Source organism: Macrobrachium rosenbergii, chromosome 23, assembly GCF_040412425.1.
Source record: "Macrobrachium rosenbergii isolate ZJJX-2024 chromosome 23, ASM4041242v1, whole genome shotgun sequence".
NCBI lineage: Eukaryota > Metazoa > Arthropoda > Malacostraca > Decapoda > Palaemonidae > Macrobrachium > Macrobrachium rosenbergii.
In genome coordinates this window covers 8928758-8946144 of record NC_089763.1, presented here as the reverse complement: position 1 = coordinate 8946144, position 17387 = coordinate 8928758, and the positions used below count along the sequence as shown (strand labels likewise).

Sequence of the window (17387 nt, the reverse complement as noted above, 5' to 3'; positions counted from 1 at the left end):
AAACATTGATGTTGTTCTGAGAAAGGGTTAAATATCTGCTGCCAGAGTTCTGCCAGAAAGATGTAATCTCCCCCTTCCTCACCCCTACTGAACCCTAGGACCCATCGAGACTGCTTAATAGGAGCTGTTTTGTCCTTAAAACTTGCTGCCAGGAGCATACTACAAATCTCGCCCACATCTGGCGACCAAGCATATTTTCATTGTTTTTTTACAAGGACTATGCTCATGGCAGGAGGTATGGGCCATACCAACTAGCAAAAAGTGAACCAAGCAATTTGCTACTGAACACTTGAACTCAGGATGCTGCCTAATGGCGTCCCTGTAGTGATATAAAACAAGTTGTTATTAGAAGCTGGTTAGCATTTATTGTTTTTAATGAGGGACACGTCTGTAGTTTCTCATATAGTTTCCATATTACAGGTTAACTTGTTTATAAGTGTATGGTTGCAGTACATTTAATTAAATATCTATGTTGACTTAAACCCTCTAAAGTTTAGGTTAGTTTTCATTCCTGTATATGGCTGTATTACCTATACACACTGTTTGTCCATTTGCAGTGGCTAAGTGAAATTTTTAATTCTAATTGTCACGCCATTCAGACTAACTGCTATGAACTAATTTGTTTAACTAACCCAAGCTACCCAAGCTACTGTTTTATTTAGCTTAGGTTAATACTTGTAATATAATCTACGTTAAGCTAAAAATAGAGGATTTCTTAGAAGGTTCTCGCTTAGCCTATTCTAGGCCACTGCCTGTTCTGGGCTTATTTAAAATAATCCTCTTAGAGTCTGGTTGGCCAAGACTACCCTTTTATCTGATATTCAGCCATTGCTGTTTTAGGCTAATAGTAGGATATTCCTTAAAGAGGGTTTCCTACTTAATCTGGTTAGGCTACTGCTTGTTCTAGGTTTATATCGCCTTTAAGGATATAGACTACATAAGACCCTACTAGTATGTACCCTTACAGATATGCTACCAAGTCGTAAAAAACTAGGTTATTTTATTGAGCCTAGGGTACTGTTTATATACAATCCTAGCCTTATTTGTTCTTTCTTAACCTAGTATAGCGTATTGTTTAATCTAGAATATTATAGATCATTCTTAAATGTATAGGCTATATAAAAACAGAAATTTATGAATATGTAACCTTATAGTCAGTGTGCTATTTTTTGTGTAACCCAGGTTGTTGTTTAAATCCAATCCTAGGATATTTGGTCTACAATATAAAACAGTAACTCACTATTGTGTAACCTTATAGCCAGGCTATAACTTACTCTAATCTAGGCCACTGCCTAATCTGGATTATTCAATTCACACTTAAGGGTATGGGTTACATAAAGCATAATTACTTTGGTAAGTAGCCTTAAGACTAGGTTACCATCTCATCCATCACAGATTGCTATTTCATCTAGTCCTAGGTTACTTGGTCTAGGCCAACAGTCTAGTCCAAAAATGGGATGTTTTGTAAAAAGTTATCACTTAACCCTTAAACGCCTACTGGACGTACCATACGTCGACTAAAATTGTCTGTTGGGTGTCAAGTGGACGTACCATACGTTGACTAAAAATGCTTTTTTTAAATATTCGCGGAAAAATAATTATAGGCCTAGTTTGCGAAAGGTTTTAAATCACGCGCCTTGAGGGATGCTGGGAGTTCACGGATCAAGCAGTTGTTTTGTTTATAACAGCCACCCAGACGCATTAATTTCCTCCTTCCCTCGCACCAGAAAGCATCAGCGCGCATTGTCCAAGAGCGATTTTTTGATGCATCCGTGTTTTGCAGAACTTTGGCGAGTGTTTGCGTATTTGTGAGGCAACAGGAAGTTTGCAGAGATGTCCCAACGTCGTCAGGACCGTGCAAGGCGCATACTGCTTGTCGGTAGTGAGCGTGTGAGACGAGTTTTAGACTGGGATGCTGGAGAGGGACCAAGCACCCAAGATGACCCAGCTTCTCAACGCCGTGTTGTGCGGCCACGTGTGACCGAAGGGGACCAAAGACCACATCCCGTGCCTTTTACGACTCTAGGAAGCATCGGGGTGTCCTGAGGGGCATCCGTAAATTTTTGAAAAAAACTTTTTCCTTCGCTGAAAATCCTGGCATTTCTTGAGTCACCTTGTCATAATTTTTTCGCCGTTTTATATTATTCGTTACATAAAGTGTTATACATCAAAATGTGCGCAATTTTACGTAGAATACAACAAAAATAAATCATTCTTTTAGCTTTTAACAGTTTTGAAATATTTTCATTTAAATCACAGTAACTGACAAAATTTTAACATTCGGTCTATCTTGACTCGACCGAAATGCTCGAAAAAACGCAATCGTAAGCCAAAATTCTTACATTCTAGTAACAATCAATCATTTACCTTTATTCTGCAACAAACGGAAAGTCTCAGCACAATATTTCGATTTATGGTGAATTTTTGAAAATTTTTCCTTCGCTCCGCTGAAAATCCTAGCATTTCTTGAGTCACATTGTCATAATTTTTTCGCCATTTTATATTATTCGTTACATAAAGTGTTATACATCAAATTGTGCGCAATTTCATGTAGAATACAACAAAAAATAAATCATGCTTTTAGCTTTTACCATTTTTGAAATATTTTCATATAAATAACGATAAATAGAAAAAAATCAACCTTCGGTCAAATTTAACTCGATCGAAATGCTCGAAAAACGCAATCGTAAGCCAAAATTCTTACATTCTAGTAACAGTCAATCCTTTACCTTCATTTTGCAACAAACGGAAAGTCTCTGGCACAATATTTCGATTTATGGTGAATTTTTGAAAAAAACTTTTTTTTATGTCCGCTCGTTACGAATTCATGCATCATTTTGTGATAATATTTTCTCTGTGTTGCTTTAATCGTTTTACAATCTGTTATATACCAAAATCATCGCAATTTAGTGTACAATACAACTAAAAAAAATTAACTCCTTAGCTTTAATCGTTTTGCTTACAGCGCGATTTGTATACAATTATATACAAGTTTTTTTTTCGCTGTCATATATTCCAATATTTATATATGATAATGATTTTTTTTTCATTTCTGATGGTTGCATACTAAACTTCAGGCAATGAGAAAAAAGGAGCCAAAATGAACTCTTAAACTTAAAAACTAAGCGTGCTGTGATTTTTTTAAAAAACTTTTTCCGCTTCGGTAACTCCCCAAGCGCGACATACGGGAGACGTTTTTGTAAATAGGGCTTCGGCGTTTAAGGGTTAAGGTAATACCTAGGCTAGTCCTGGATTATTTAGATCATGCTTAAGTGCACAGGCTTATGTAAAAGGAAAAAATTATACTAACATGTAGCTTTATTGTTAGGCTATCGATTTATTTTGCCCAGATATTGTTATTATCTGATCCTAGGGTTCTCGCTGTAAGATAGGCCACTTAAGGATACGTAATCCTAGGACATAGGCTACAGACAACATCCACTATTAACCCTTAAACGCCGACTGGACATCGTACGTTGACTAAAATTGTCTGTCGGGTGCCAAGTGGACGTACGGTACGTTGACTACAAAAAGTTTTTTAAATATTCGCGGAAAAATAGTTATAGGCCTAGTTTGCGAAAGATTTTAAATCACGCGCCTTGGGGGATGCTGGGAGTTCACGGATCACGCTGTTGTTTTGTTTACAAGCGTTACCCAGCCGCACATGCGCGAATTTCTTTCTTCTCGCACCACAGAGCATCAGCAATGCATCTCAGAAATTCTTTCGTCACTCTGTCGTAATTTTTGCACCTTTTATATTAGCTGTTACATAAAATTTTATATATGGAAATGTGCGCAATTACATGTAAAATACAGCAAAAAAACAACCCATGGTTGTAGTTTTTATAAGTATTGAAATATTTTCTTATAAATCACAATAAATGCCAAAATTTCAACCTTCGGTCAAATTTGACTCAACCGAAATGGTCGAAAAATGCAATTGTAAGCTAAAACTCTTACATTCTAGTAATATTCAATCATTTGCTTTCATTTTGCAACAAATTGGAAGTCTGTAGCACAATATTTCGATTTATGGTGAATTTTTGAAAAAAAAATTTTCCTTACATCCGCGCGGTAACTCGGCCGAAAATCTCAGAAATTCTTTCCTCACTTTGTCGTAATTTTTGCACCGTTTTATATTAGCTGTTACATAAAGTTTTATATATGAAAGTGTGCGCAATTTCATGTAGAATACAACAGAAGATACCTCATGGTTGTAGCTTTTATCAGTTTTGAAATATTTTCATATAAATCACGATGTGCCAAAATTTCAACCTTCAGTCAACTTTGACTTGACCGAAATGGTCGAAAAACGCAATTGTAAGCTAAAACTCTTACATTCTAGTAATATTCAATCATTTACCTTCATTTTGCAACAAATTGGAAGTCTCTAGCACGGTATTTCGATTTATGGTGAATTTAAAAAAAAAAGAAACTTTTTCCTTACGTCCGCGCACGGTAACTTGGCTAAAAATCTCAGAAATTCTTTCGTCACTTTGTCGTAATGTTTGCACTGTTTTATATTAGCCGTTACATAAAGTTTTATATATGAAAATGTGCACAATTTCATGTAGAATACAACAAAAAAATAACTCCTGGTTGTAGCTTTTATCAGTTTTGAAATATTTTAATGTAAATCATGATGTGCCAAAATTTCAACCTTTGGTCAACTTTGACTCGACCAAAATGGTAGAAAAACGCTGTTGTAAGCTAAAACTCTTACATTCTAGTAACATTCAATCATTTACCTTCATTTTGCAACAAACGGGAAGTCTCTAGCACAATATTTCGATTTATGGTGAATTTTGAAAAAACTTTTTTCTTATGTCTGCTCGGTGACTCGGCTGAAAATCTCAGAATTTCTTTAGTCACCTTGTCGTAATTTTCGCACCGTTTTATATTGGGCCTTACGTAAAGTGTTATACATGAAAATGTGAGCAATATCATGTAGAATACAACAAAAAATAACTCATGGTTGTAGCTTTTATCAGTTTTGAAATATTTTCATATAAATCACGATAAATAGAAAAAATTCGACCTTAGGTCAACTTTAACTCGACCGAAATGGTCGAAAACTGCAATTGTAAGCTAAAACACTTACAGTCTACTAATATTCAATCAATTACCGCCATTTTGCAATAGACGGGAAGTCTCTAGCACAATATTTCGATTTATATGGTGAATTTTAGAAAAAAACTTGTTTTTATGTCTGCACATTACGAATTCATGCATCATTTTGTGATAATATTTTCTGTGTGTTGCTTTGATTGTTTTACAATTTGTTATATACCGAAATCATTGCAATTTAATGTACAATATAACGAAAAAAAATAACTTGTTAGCTTTAACCGGATTGCTCACAGCGCAATTTGTATACAATTATATATGAAATTTTTTTTTTGTGCTCTCATAATATATTCGATATTTATATATGATAATATTTTTTTCCATTTATGATGGTTGCATACTAAACTTCAGGCAATGAAAAAAAAGGAGCCAAAAATGAACTCATCTTAAAAACTAAGCATGCTGTGATTTTTTTAATGAAACTTTTTTCCGCTTTTTCATTTAACTCCTGAACGCCGCGGCATATGACAGACACTTTTGTAAATGGAGGCCCGGCGTTTAAGGGTTAATCAAGTCTAAGCTATTCTCACTTACTGCCTAGATTATTGTAGACATCATATAATCTAAAAGGATTTTCTGTATTAACCCTTAAATGCCGAGCCTCTATTTACAAAAACGTCTCCCGTATGCCGGCGGCGTTCGGTGAGTTAGCGCCGAAAAGGGAAAAAAGTTTTTTTCAAAAAAATCACAGCACGCTTAGTTTTTAAGATTAAGAGTTCATTTTTGGCTTCTTTTTTTGTCATTGCCTGAAGTTTAGTATGCAACCATCAGAAATGAAAAAAATATCATTATCATATATAAATATTGGAATAAATGACAGCAAAAAAACATATAATTGTATACAAATCGCGCTGTAAGCACAACGGTTAAAGCTAATGAGTTAAATTTTTTAGTTGTATTGTACACTAAATTGCGATGATTTTGGTATATAACAAATTGTAAAACGATCAAAATAACACAGAGAAAATCTTCTTCTTCTTCTTCTTCCCAGCTTGTTCCCATTTTTATATGGGGTCGCCGTTCGATGAGCCGTTTCCATCTATTTCTATCCTGTGCTTCTGCCTCATCAATTCCCCTTCACGCAGGTCTCCTCACAGTCCTTCCATCTCTTTCTTGGTCTCCTCTTCTTCTTCCCTGGACCTCCATCCCCATAGCATGTCTACCAGCGTGGTCCTCATCTCTCCTCAACAGGTGTCCATACCATCTCAGCCTCCCCCTCCTGCACTTTCTTTGATATTTCCACCACCTTAGTAGACTCCCTAATGTAATCATTTCGGATCCTATCCTCTCTCGTCACCCCAGCCATCCATCTAAGCATTCTCATTTCTGCCACATCCATCTTCTTCTCCTCTGTCTTTCTCAAGCTTGCTGTTTCCGTGCCATACATCATTGCTGTTCTTACCACTGTCTTATGAAATTTTCCTTTAACCTCAGCGGTACTCTTTTGTCACAAAGAACTCCGAGGCCGCTCTCCAGTTGTTCCAGCCTGCCTGTACCCGATGTTTTACTTCTTCTTCCAGACGTCCTCCAGCATTAATAAAGGATCCCAAATACTTAAAATTTTCAACTCTCTTTATTGGTTCTCCCCAAGCTGAACACTTTCCCTATCACCCCATCATTGGTGGTACACATATATTCTGTCTTAGATCTACTTATTTTCATTCCTCTGTCCTCCAGTACTTGTCTCCATCTTTCCAGTTTCATTTCCAGATCTTCCCTGCTCTCTGCACACAGGACAATATCATCTGCATACAATATGTTCCACGGTACTGCCTCCCTTACTTCCTCTATGATAACGTCCATCACTATGTTAAAAATAAATGGGCTAAGAGCCGACCCTGGTGTAATCCTACTCTCACCAAAACCCTCCGTCTCCCAACACTGCTCCTCACTCTGGTAAATACATTCCGGTACATCTCCTGTATCAATCGCACGTACTTCTCTGGCACCATCCTCTCCTCAGGCTCCTCCATACCTCTTGTCTGGGGACTCGGTCGTAAGCCTTTTCAAGGTCAATGAATACCATATGTAGGTCCCTTTGTTTTTCCCCTGAATTTCTCCATTAGTTGTCTCAGACAAAATATACCATCTGTTGTTCCTCTTCCTTCATAAATCCCATCTGCTCTTTACCTATTTCTACTTCTTCCCTTAGTCTGGCATCTATCATCCTTTCCAGTATCTTCAAAGTGTGGGACATTAGTTTAATACCCCTATAATTACCACAATCTTGGACATCTGCTCTCCCTTTGAAAATTGGGATCAGTATACTCCCATGCCACTCATTTGGTATCTTTTCCTGCTCAAGGATCTTTATCATAAGATCGTAAAGTATATCCACTCCTTCATCCCCTAATGCCCTCCATGCCTCCACAGGTATCATGTCTGGTCCGGTTGCCTTCCCATTCTTCATCTTCTTCAGTGCATCCAGCACCTGTTGCTTAGGAAACCTCATCACCATGCCAATGTTCACCTGCCCATCCCCTCTTATTAGTTTATTATTTTCTTCATTTAACAGCTGTTCGAAATATTCTTTCCATCTCTTCACGATGTCTTCTTCCTTTCTAAGTACTACCCCATCTTGATATTTTATTTGTTTGATATGTGTAATATCTTTGGTGCTCTTATTTCTAGCCTATGATAGCTTGATCATCTTATTTAATCCTTCCTTCATCCCCAGCTCATTATACACATCATCATACGACTTTGCTTTAGCTTGTGCTACCATCTTTTTCACCACCTTGTTTTTCTCTCTGAACCTATCTCTGTCTTCCACTGACTGTGACTCTTCCCATCTCTTCTTTGCCTCCTTCTTATCTTTTACTACTTTCCCAATGTCTTCCTCCCACCACCAACTCTCCCTTTCCTCCCATATGATCCCCGATGTCTCTCCCAGCAGCTCCTTTCCATGTCTTCTAATTACTGCTGCATTTCAGCCCACCATTCTTGAACATCTTCAATTCCTATATCAATGTCCTCCAAAACCCTCCTCTTAAACTCTCTCTTCTTATCCTCCTCCCTCACTAATTTGTACAGAGAAAATATTATCACAAAATGATGCATGAATTCGTAACGCGCGGACGTAAAAGAATTTTTTTTTCAAAAATTCACCATAAATCGAAATATTGTGCTAGAGACTTCCCGTTTGTTGAAAAATGAAGCTAATTGATTGAATATTACTAGACTGTAAGTGTTTTAGCTTACAATTGCAGTTTTCGACCATTTTGGTCGAGTTAAAGTTGACCGAAAGTCGAATTTTTTCTATTTATCGTGATTTATATGAAAATATTTCAAAACTGATAAAAGTTACAACCATGAGTTATTTACTGTTGTATTGTACATGAAATTGCGCACATTTTCATATTATAAAACTTTATGTAACGACTAATATAAAACGGTGTAAATATTACGACAACGAGACGAAATAATTTCTCAGATGTTCGCCGAGTTACCACAAGAGATGTAAGGAAAATGTTTTTTCAAAAATTCACCATAAATCGAAATATTGTGCTAGAGACTTCCAATTTATTGAAAAATGAAGGTAAACGATTGAATATTACTAGAATGTAAGAGTTTTAGCTTACAATTGTGTTTTTTTACCATTTCGGTTGAGTTAAAGTTGACCGAAGGTTGAAATTTTGGCAGTTATCGTGATTTATGTGAAAATATTTCAAAACTGATAAAAGCTACAACTATGAGGTATCTTCTGTTGTATTCTACATGAAATTGCGCACATTTTCATATATAAAAAGTTTATGTAACGACTAATGTAAAACGATGCAAACATTACGACAACATGGCGAAAGAATTTCTGAGATGTTTGGCCGAGTTACATGGCATGAGAGACGAAAGGAAAAAGTTTTTTTTTTCAGAAATTCACCATAAATCGAAATATTGTGCTAGAGACTTCCAGTTTGTTGCAAAATGAAGGTACATGATTGAATATTACTAGAATGTAAGAGTTTTAGCTTATAATTGCGTTTGTTGACCATTTCGGTCGAGTTAAAGTTGACCGAAGCTTGAAATTTTGGCAGTTATCGTGATTTATATGAAAATATTTCAAAACTGATAAAAGCTACAACCACGAGTTATTTTCTGTTGTATTGTACATGAAATTGCGCACATTTCCATATATAAAAACTTTATGTAACGACTAATATAAAACAGTGCAAACATTACGACAACATGACGAAAGAATTTCTGGCGCGACATATGAAAAAAAAGTTTTTTTCAAAAATTCACCATAAATCGAAATATTGTGCTAGAGACTTCCAATTGGTTGCAAAATGAAGGTAAATGATTGAATATTACTAGAATGTAAGAGTTTTAGCTTACAATTGCGTTTTTTGACCATTTCGGTCGAGTCAAAGTTGACCAAAGGTTGAAATTTTGGCAGTTATCGTGATTTATATGAAAATATTTCAAAACTGATAAAAGCTACAACCATGAGTTATTTTCTGTTGTATTGTACATGAAATTGTGCACATTTTCATATATAAAACTTTATGTAACGGCTAATATAGAACAGTGCAAAAATTACGACAAAATGACGAAAGAATTTCTGAAATTTTCGGCCGAGTTACCGCGTGGGCGTAAGAAAAAAGTTTTTTCAAAAATTCACCATAAATCGAAATATTGTGCTAGAGACTTCCAATTTGTTGCAAAATGAAGGTACATGATTGAATATTACTAGAATGTAAGAGTTTTAGCTTACAATTGCGTTTTTCGACCATTTCGGTCGAGTCAAAGTTGACCGAAGGTTGAAATTTTTTGTAGTCGACGTACGGTACGTCCACTTGGCACCCAACAGACAATTTTAGTCGACGTATGATACGTCCAGTAGGCGTTTAAGGGTTAATGATAAGTTGTGGAACATTTCTTTTAGTTCAAACATTTAGTTATTTAAAACAATTTTCGCTTTACAAAACTAGCAATCAATGAGCCGGGTTCCGACTTTCACAAACAATTTTTAGAACTAAAATTTTTAACTAGAAGTTAATATTAAGCACTTATCTTGCTATTTCTGATGTTTCCATGATCATCGATAAGGAAATTGGAGAAAAAAGTCTAATTTTTTCAGACTTTGCTATAGTCCAGCAGAGAGTAATGGCTCCTTGGTCTTTAATGGCCTGGTTGTAAACAATAGGGCAGACGCACATGCGCAGTAGTCACTACTCTTTCTTGCAGGTTCTTTTGGCATTGGAAAAACTGGGTTAAGCTTCGCTGGAGATAAGAGAAAGTGCCCTCTTATCTTCGAGTCCATTATATACTCCATCGCGTGTTATAATGTTAATCATTACGACACAGTACCTGGCCAAAAAGACCAACTAGAAGAGAATTCTTTGATATTAGTTTGGTCACCATGAAGCTTCGGTAGACCATGGAAGGTAACTCCTTGAGGATGAAACAAGCGACTATGCTATAAAAAATGTAACTTTTTATGTATGAGTTTGGTGAAGAAAGGCCGTTGTGGCTTGTGAGAAGTGTAGCAACTCCTGAGTTGCCTTGGATGTTTTCACTACATTTAAAAGCCTGGCTGATCTGAAACAGCACTTTTCAACCTGTGGTGTTGTTTGTTATGAGAACTGGTATTCTGTAGGAAATGTAGACCTAATACAGTACAGTACTTTAAATACCTTGGTTCCATGCTGTATGACTTGTTTTAACCAGTTGGTCTTGGAGCTAGATTCATTTTCTTTCAGAAAGACAACATCTTGATGCGATACATATTTGTGACAAGAGCTTATAGTGAAAATGTGATTCAAGAGCTCAAAGATGTCAGAGAAGGAAATAAGGTGGCACCAAAAATCATCTTGATGAACTCTTTTTTATGGGATTTGACAAGGTAAGTGTTGAGATTGATTAATTTTTTGATGCCCTTTGTCTGTAGGAGTTACTGTAATAGTGTTGATAAATTAACTTTGTTGTTTAACTAATTTGGTAACTTCTGTTGCTACTCTGCATTCATATTCTTGACTTAATTTTTACAGTTTGGAAGAGATATATAGATGACAATTTTGTGTTGAGCAATTGTCTACCGTGGATATTGTAGAGAAATTTTTAGCTAATGACTTAACTTTTTCTAATCATTGAATAAATGTACTTAGAACACAAAACACTTGAAAATAGCTAGGAATGACTGTGAAAATATGTTATCTTTCTTAAATGAATCTCACCTCTGTATTATGATAGCTGTTAAGTCTTGTACCATCAGGAGGATGACAAATTGTAAAACAAAATTTTATGGAGATCGTTTTCTATATATTGACTGCCTCTCTTTGCCTGGTTCATGTGTCTATTGTTCTAAGTTTTATTTTTTGTCATCATGGTAAGGGGACCAGTGGACAGTTTTGTTAAGTTTGCTCGTATGTTGCTTGACTGGATTGTTTTGCATTTTGGTTTGATTTTGATTGGCTTTGTGGATTCTTTAGGATGTTTTCTATGGATAACATTGATAAATACATTAGAATTTGTAAGGTAAGTGGGTGTATCGCCTGCCTTTACTTGTTGGCTTACAACAGTCATGAACTTTGCATCAGGTACAGGAGTAAGGGTTGTTTGTTCGGTGACTGATGTAGTGATTGTATTAATTGGCCAGGTAGTGTCATTGATATATAATTATTGCAAATGTCATTGATATATAATTATTGCAAATGTAAGAAGTGGAGAGATTATAGAGATACGGATAAGTTTTCCGGAAAATAGTTTTGGCTGTTCCTCTAGAGAGGCAACAGTTGGGAAATGACCTTTTTGGGGTGTATAGACAAGACTATCCAACATGCTCAGAGAGTTTTTTCACCCTTTCACCAATTTAATAACTAAATTGCAGGAGCAGCTTTGCTCCTTCCTCACCTGTTCTGTTTCTCCAGCTCAGAAGGCTGATATATTTGCATAACACTCATTATCTGCTTTGTTGGATTCTTCAGCTTCAGGCACTATTGTGCAAGAAATCAGATCAGAAACCAATTCTTAGACCTGTTACTCTTAGATATTTAGGCATCATTAACTTTATCTTCTCTCTTCTCTCAGTTAAAAGTCCAAAAATTCAAGTAGGCCAGGAAGTAAGGCTTCCATTCCCTCAAGCCAGTCCTTTCAGACATCCAAAATTATGTAAAATGTCCTGGAAAAATCCAGTTATTGCTCAGAAGGGAGGATTTAAGCTCTCAGGCCCCTGTAGGAGAAAGGCTGACCCCTTTTATTTGGTTTGGCAGGATTAGAGGTGGATTCCTGGATGGTGAAGGTGTTGAGGGAAGATTACAAACTTTCTTTTCTTCCCCAGCCTCCTCTAGTGGCTGCTCTGATAGACATCCCTTTTACCTCTACAAAGAGAAGCTCCAGATCGTACAGCAAGAAACGGATTCTCTGATGACAGAAGGGTTAGTAGAGATAGGCTGTTCTTTCCTGGGGTTTAACAATAAATTTTTTAAACCAAACAAAAACTTCTTTCAGTTTTCTTCTGAAGATGGAAAGAGAAACCCACAAGATTCTTGTGTATAACTTGTTTACTGGTAAATATTTACATATTACTTTGATCTCGAGCACTTTCAGGTCCTAACTGTGACCCTTTTTTCAAGAGATGAGGTCAGGCTGGTTCAAGGTCCAGCAATCTTCTGGAACTTCTTCTCCTGTGCTGTCATTTATATGATGGCTGTCCTGGTTTCCATTCTCTTGAGAGTTGTTAATCTCCTCATGTTGGTTTGATATCCTGATCTGATGGTCAGTGGTATTAATCCTTGTGGTATGTGAGTAGTCACCATCCGTCTGTTGGGCAGGAGACCTAACCTCCAGGTCAGAAGGGTCGACCTTAGCTTCTTTTAATATTAAAGATCGGCTTATGGGATCTTCTGAGGTAAATCCTTTGTTTCCTGCTATCACTTTAATCTCTCTGATGAGTGCCCCTTCCACTACCCTCCTATGACTGATGTTATTGCTTTTGTATATAAGCCTACTGTTTTTAAAATCCATCCTATGGTCCTTTTCCCAACAATGCCTAGCTATAGCACTCCCCTGTGAGTTGAGTTGTACTACCCTCCTGTGTTCTTGGATTCTAGTCCTTATTCCCCTACCTGTTTCACCCACATATTTGTCTCCACAATTGTTGCAATTAATTATGTATACTCCCCCTACATCATCTGCATTACTATCTTCTCCTTCCAGTTTATTTTTACATACTTTGTTTTTTACGGTGTTGTCAAAGGTATACACAAATTTATATTTAATTTCTTTCATTTTTGATGTAATTTGTTTCATTTTAGGCATATAAGGGAGGGAAACTATTTTCTTGTTTTCTGTATTCCATGTACTCTCCGTATTTTCCTGTACAAAATCCTCCTAGCTTTGTTGAGTGCCCTTTTTCTGAACCATTCCAGGTATGCTAATGTATCAAAGCTTTTATCAATGTAATTTATTTCTTTATCTATCTTACAAGGGCCACACGTTCTCATTGCCCTGAGAAATAAACCTGTTAGAACACCCATTTTTATATCATGACTGTGAAAAGAGAAGAAATGAATATATGAGTTTGTGTGTGTGGGTTTTCTATATGTGCTGAATTCATATCCTATTTCTTTCCTTTCTATCAGGATGTCTAAAAAGGGCAGTTTATTATCGTTACTTTTTTCTAGAGTGAATTGGATATTGTTATCAAAACTATTGAGTTCGCCTAGAAAAGTATCTATTTCACTTTCATCACCCTGCAGAATGGCAAAAATATCATCCACATATCTCCACCAACCTTTCAATTTCAAGTTAGGGACATTAATATTAGGAACTAGATTAGTCTCAAAATATTCCATATATATATTAGCAAGTATTGGTGATAATGAGGACCCCATACCTACTCCATATTTCTGTTTGTATACTTGTCCTTCAAACGTAAAATAAGTATCACTAACACATAATTTGATCAACTCCAGGAAGACACTTATTTCTATGTTTGGATTGAAAATGCCGTCATTATGCTTAGTTTGTAAAAATTCTAAAACTTTATCTAAGGGGACATTAGTAACTAAAGCCACTACATCAAAACTAACCATATATCCCTTTATATTCTTGTTCTTAACTTTCTCTATGAAATCTACTGAATGTTTAACATGTGATTCTGAAAATTTACCTAAGTATATTCCTAGTTCTCCAGCAAACCACACAGCTAGGTTTTTGTTGGGAGATTTCATACTAGAAACAATAGGGCATAGTGGGCAGCCATCCTTGTGTATTTTGGGGCTGCCATATATGTATGCAAGTTCAGTTAGTTTACTTAAGAATAATTTATTGCATAGTGTGTCCTTCCCATTACATAGTTTACTGATTATTTTCTTCACATTCTGGTTGAAGGTATTCTGAAGCTTTTGGACTGTGGGAGGATTCTCTATTTTGGCGTAGGTAGTTTCATCATCAAGTAGCCTGTACAATTTTTCCCTATATTCTGAACTATTCATGATAATAATGCTACCCCCTTTGTCAGCTTTCATAATTCTAATATCTTTGTAACTTTTTAATCTCTGTAGAGTGGTGCTAAATCTCACTGGCAAGATATCTCCAAGGTTGTTTTCATTACTCCCTATCATCACTCCTCTGAGAAACAGGGCTAAATCACTGTGTTGTTCAACATTAAGGTAGTTAATCTTGCTATTGAATTCTGTATTGATATTATTTGTAGTCCCTACACAGAAATAGTTTCCTCCTTATATGCCTAAAATGAAACAAATTACATAAAAATGAAAGAAATTAAATATAAATTTGTGTATACCTTTGACAACACCGTAAAAACAAAGTATGTAAAAATAAATTGGAAGGAGAAGATAGTAATGCAGATGATGTAGGGGAGTATACATAATTAATTGCAACAATTGTGGAGACAAATATGTGGGTGAAACAGGTAGGGAATAAGGACTAGAATCCAAGAACACAGGAGGGCAGTACAACTCAACTCACAGGGGAGTGCTATAGCTAGGCATTGTTGGGAAAAGGACCATAGGATGGATTTTAAAAACAGTAGGCTTATATACAAAAGCAATAACATCAGTCATAGGAGGGTAGTGGAAGGGCACTCATCAAAGAGATTAAAGTGATAGAAGGAAACAAAGAATTTACCTCAGAAGATCCCATAAGCCGATCTTTAATATTAAAAGAAGCTAAGATCGACCCTTCTGACCTGGAGGTTAGGTCTCCTGCCCAACAGACCGATGGTGACTACTCACATACCACAAGGATTAATACCACTGACCATCAGATCAGGATATCAACCCGACATGAGGAGATTAACAACTCTCAAGAGAATGGAAACCAGGACAGCCATCATATAAATGACAGCACAGGAGAAGAAGTTCCAGAAGATTGCTGGACCTTGAACCAGCCTGACCTCATCTCTTGAAAAAGGGTCACAGTTAGGACCTGAAAGTGCTCGAGATCAAAGTAATATGTAAATATTTACCAGTAAACAAGTTATACACAAGAATCTTGTGGGTTTCTCTTTCCAATAAATTTTTTCTTGTTCTAAAAGCCCCTGGAAGTTGGAGACCAGTTTTGGACATCTGAAGATTAAACCTTTCCATTCATCTGACTCCGTTCACTTTGGAGTCAGTGACTCGGTTCTTGCAGCTATACAGAAAGAAGAGTGGATGATATCTGTAGATATGATGGATACATACTTTTATGTACTGATTCAACCCACCTCAAGGGGATATAGTGATACTGCAACTTAATGGACTTTTGTACTTATCAGCTACAGTAATATGATTAGTTTTTGCTTTGCTACCATCTGAGATATGGTACATTTTAGAATAAATTTCTTGAATTGAATGTTAGTTTAGGTTGGGAACTATGTGGAATTGCTGTTAGCCATAACATATTTGGAGAGTATTCAAGTGCAGGCTATAACTTATGATCTTCGTTACTTTTCAGGAAGGCAGACCCCAAGGTGTCTGTTTAGTTGAAGAGCTAAAGTACCCTTGCTTTGGCTTCCAAGGAAAGTTTTCATTTTCTGGTGAAGTGCTTTGGCCACAGCCCTACCCATGAAGTTTTTATAAGAATCCTGTCCCAGTTGAAGAAATGGGTCCACCCTCTGGTCATTGGTATGGATCTCACATCCAGTCTGGAGGGTATCTTGAGGGCAAAAGATTATTTACTGAAATTGGCAAATACAGTATACTGGAGATAATGATAAACTTTCAGAAGTCACCCTTGACTGTCTCAAAGTGTTATGTATCTAGGGATGATATTTGATACATACCAAGAATTTTGTGTGTTTCTCCGAAAAAAGAGGCATGTAGGCAACTTTTTGTCAACCTTTGATGAATTTTTGTCCTTTACTGTACTCCCTTGCCAGCCAAGAGGTAGCATCTCTAGAGAAGCTGATGCCTGGAGCCAGGTTAAGGATGAGACCTATCCAATTTCATCTCCGGTAGCATTGGGACAGGAAAGTGCATCCAGACTCCTTCCAGGTTCAAGTACCCAGAGAGTTGTCTGAACTTCTGAGGTGGTGGAGCCACTGACCTCACCTCTTACAAGGAGTCTCCCTCCATTTCAAGAGCCCAGTCCTCACTTTGTATTCAGATGCATTGACTGAAGTCTGGGGAGCAGTTGCAGCAGGCTGATGTCACAGAGGTTTGGTCTTCAGAGGAGCGGGAGCTCCATATAAATCATCTTGAGATACTAGTGGTGAGGAAAGCTCTTGTGGCTCAAGAAGAGCTAGTTCAAAGCAGAAAGGTGTTATTCTTAGAAAACACCATGTTTTACTTGAGAAACCAAGGAGGTACAAGGTTGGAGTACTTGTTTCTCATTACGAGCAGGATCCAGAAAAAAGGGTCATCTCTCTCTCTCCTTCCACAGTTCATGCCTGGGAGGATGAGTATTATGGCAGACAAGTTAAGCAGACAGGGTTAGTGCTGTCATCGGAGTGGACATTGCATCCTCAAGTCTGCGAGGACCATCGAAGGTTGTGGGGTAGCCCCTTCTGTATCTTTTCACCATAAAATTCAACAGCCGGTTGCATATGTACTGCTTGCATTAAGGGTAATAAACAGTGTTACTGTCTGACCTGTTAAATCTGGCACTCCTTGGTCCGGCAACTCCTATGATCCAGGACTTTTTCGAATCAGCCGCCAGAGTTCTTGAGCTGCTACGAGGGTGGTACTGCATGTCACTTCAGTTCTTGAATTTTTTGGATTTCGGAAATGAAGCTTGCTCCGTAAATGCACAAGCACAGTTTGTTTTCAACAAAAACATTCCGTAAAACTAAAAAATATTCAGCATGCAAAAGAACC

At 36.9% G+C, this 17387-nt stretch overlaps 1 protein-coding gene across 1 annotated transcript in view; it reads left to right on the top strand.

Moving 5' to 3' along the window:
• The window catches only part of LOC136851000 (uncharacterized), a 137150-nt gene that overhangs the window by 73157 nt on the left and 46606 nt on the right, over window positions 1-17387 (top strand). Inside the window, exon 4 of the mRNA XM_067124974.1 lies at window positions 10827-10969. Within this exon, the coding sequence (XP_066981075.1) occupies window positions 10827-10969 (143 nt within the window). The remainder of the gene's footprint in view (window positions 1-10826; window positions 10970-17387) is intronic.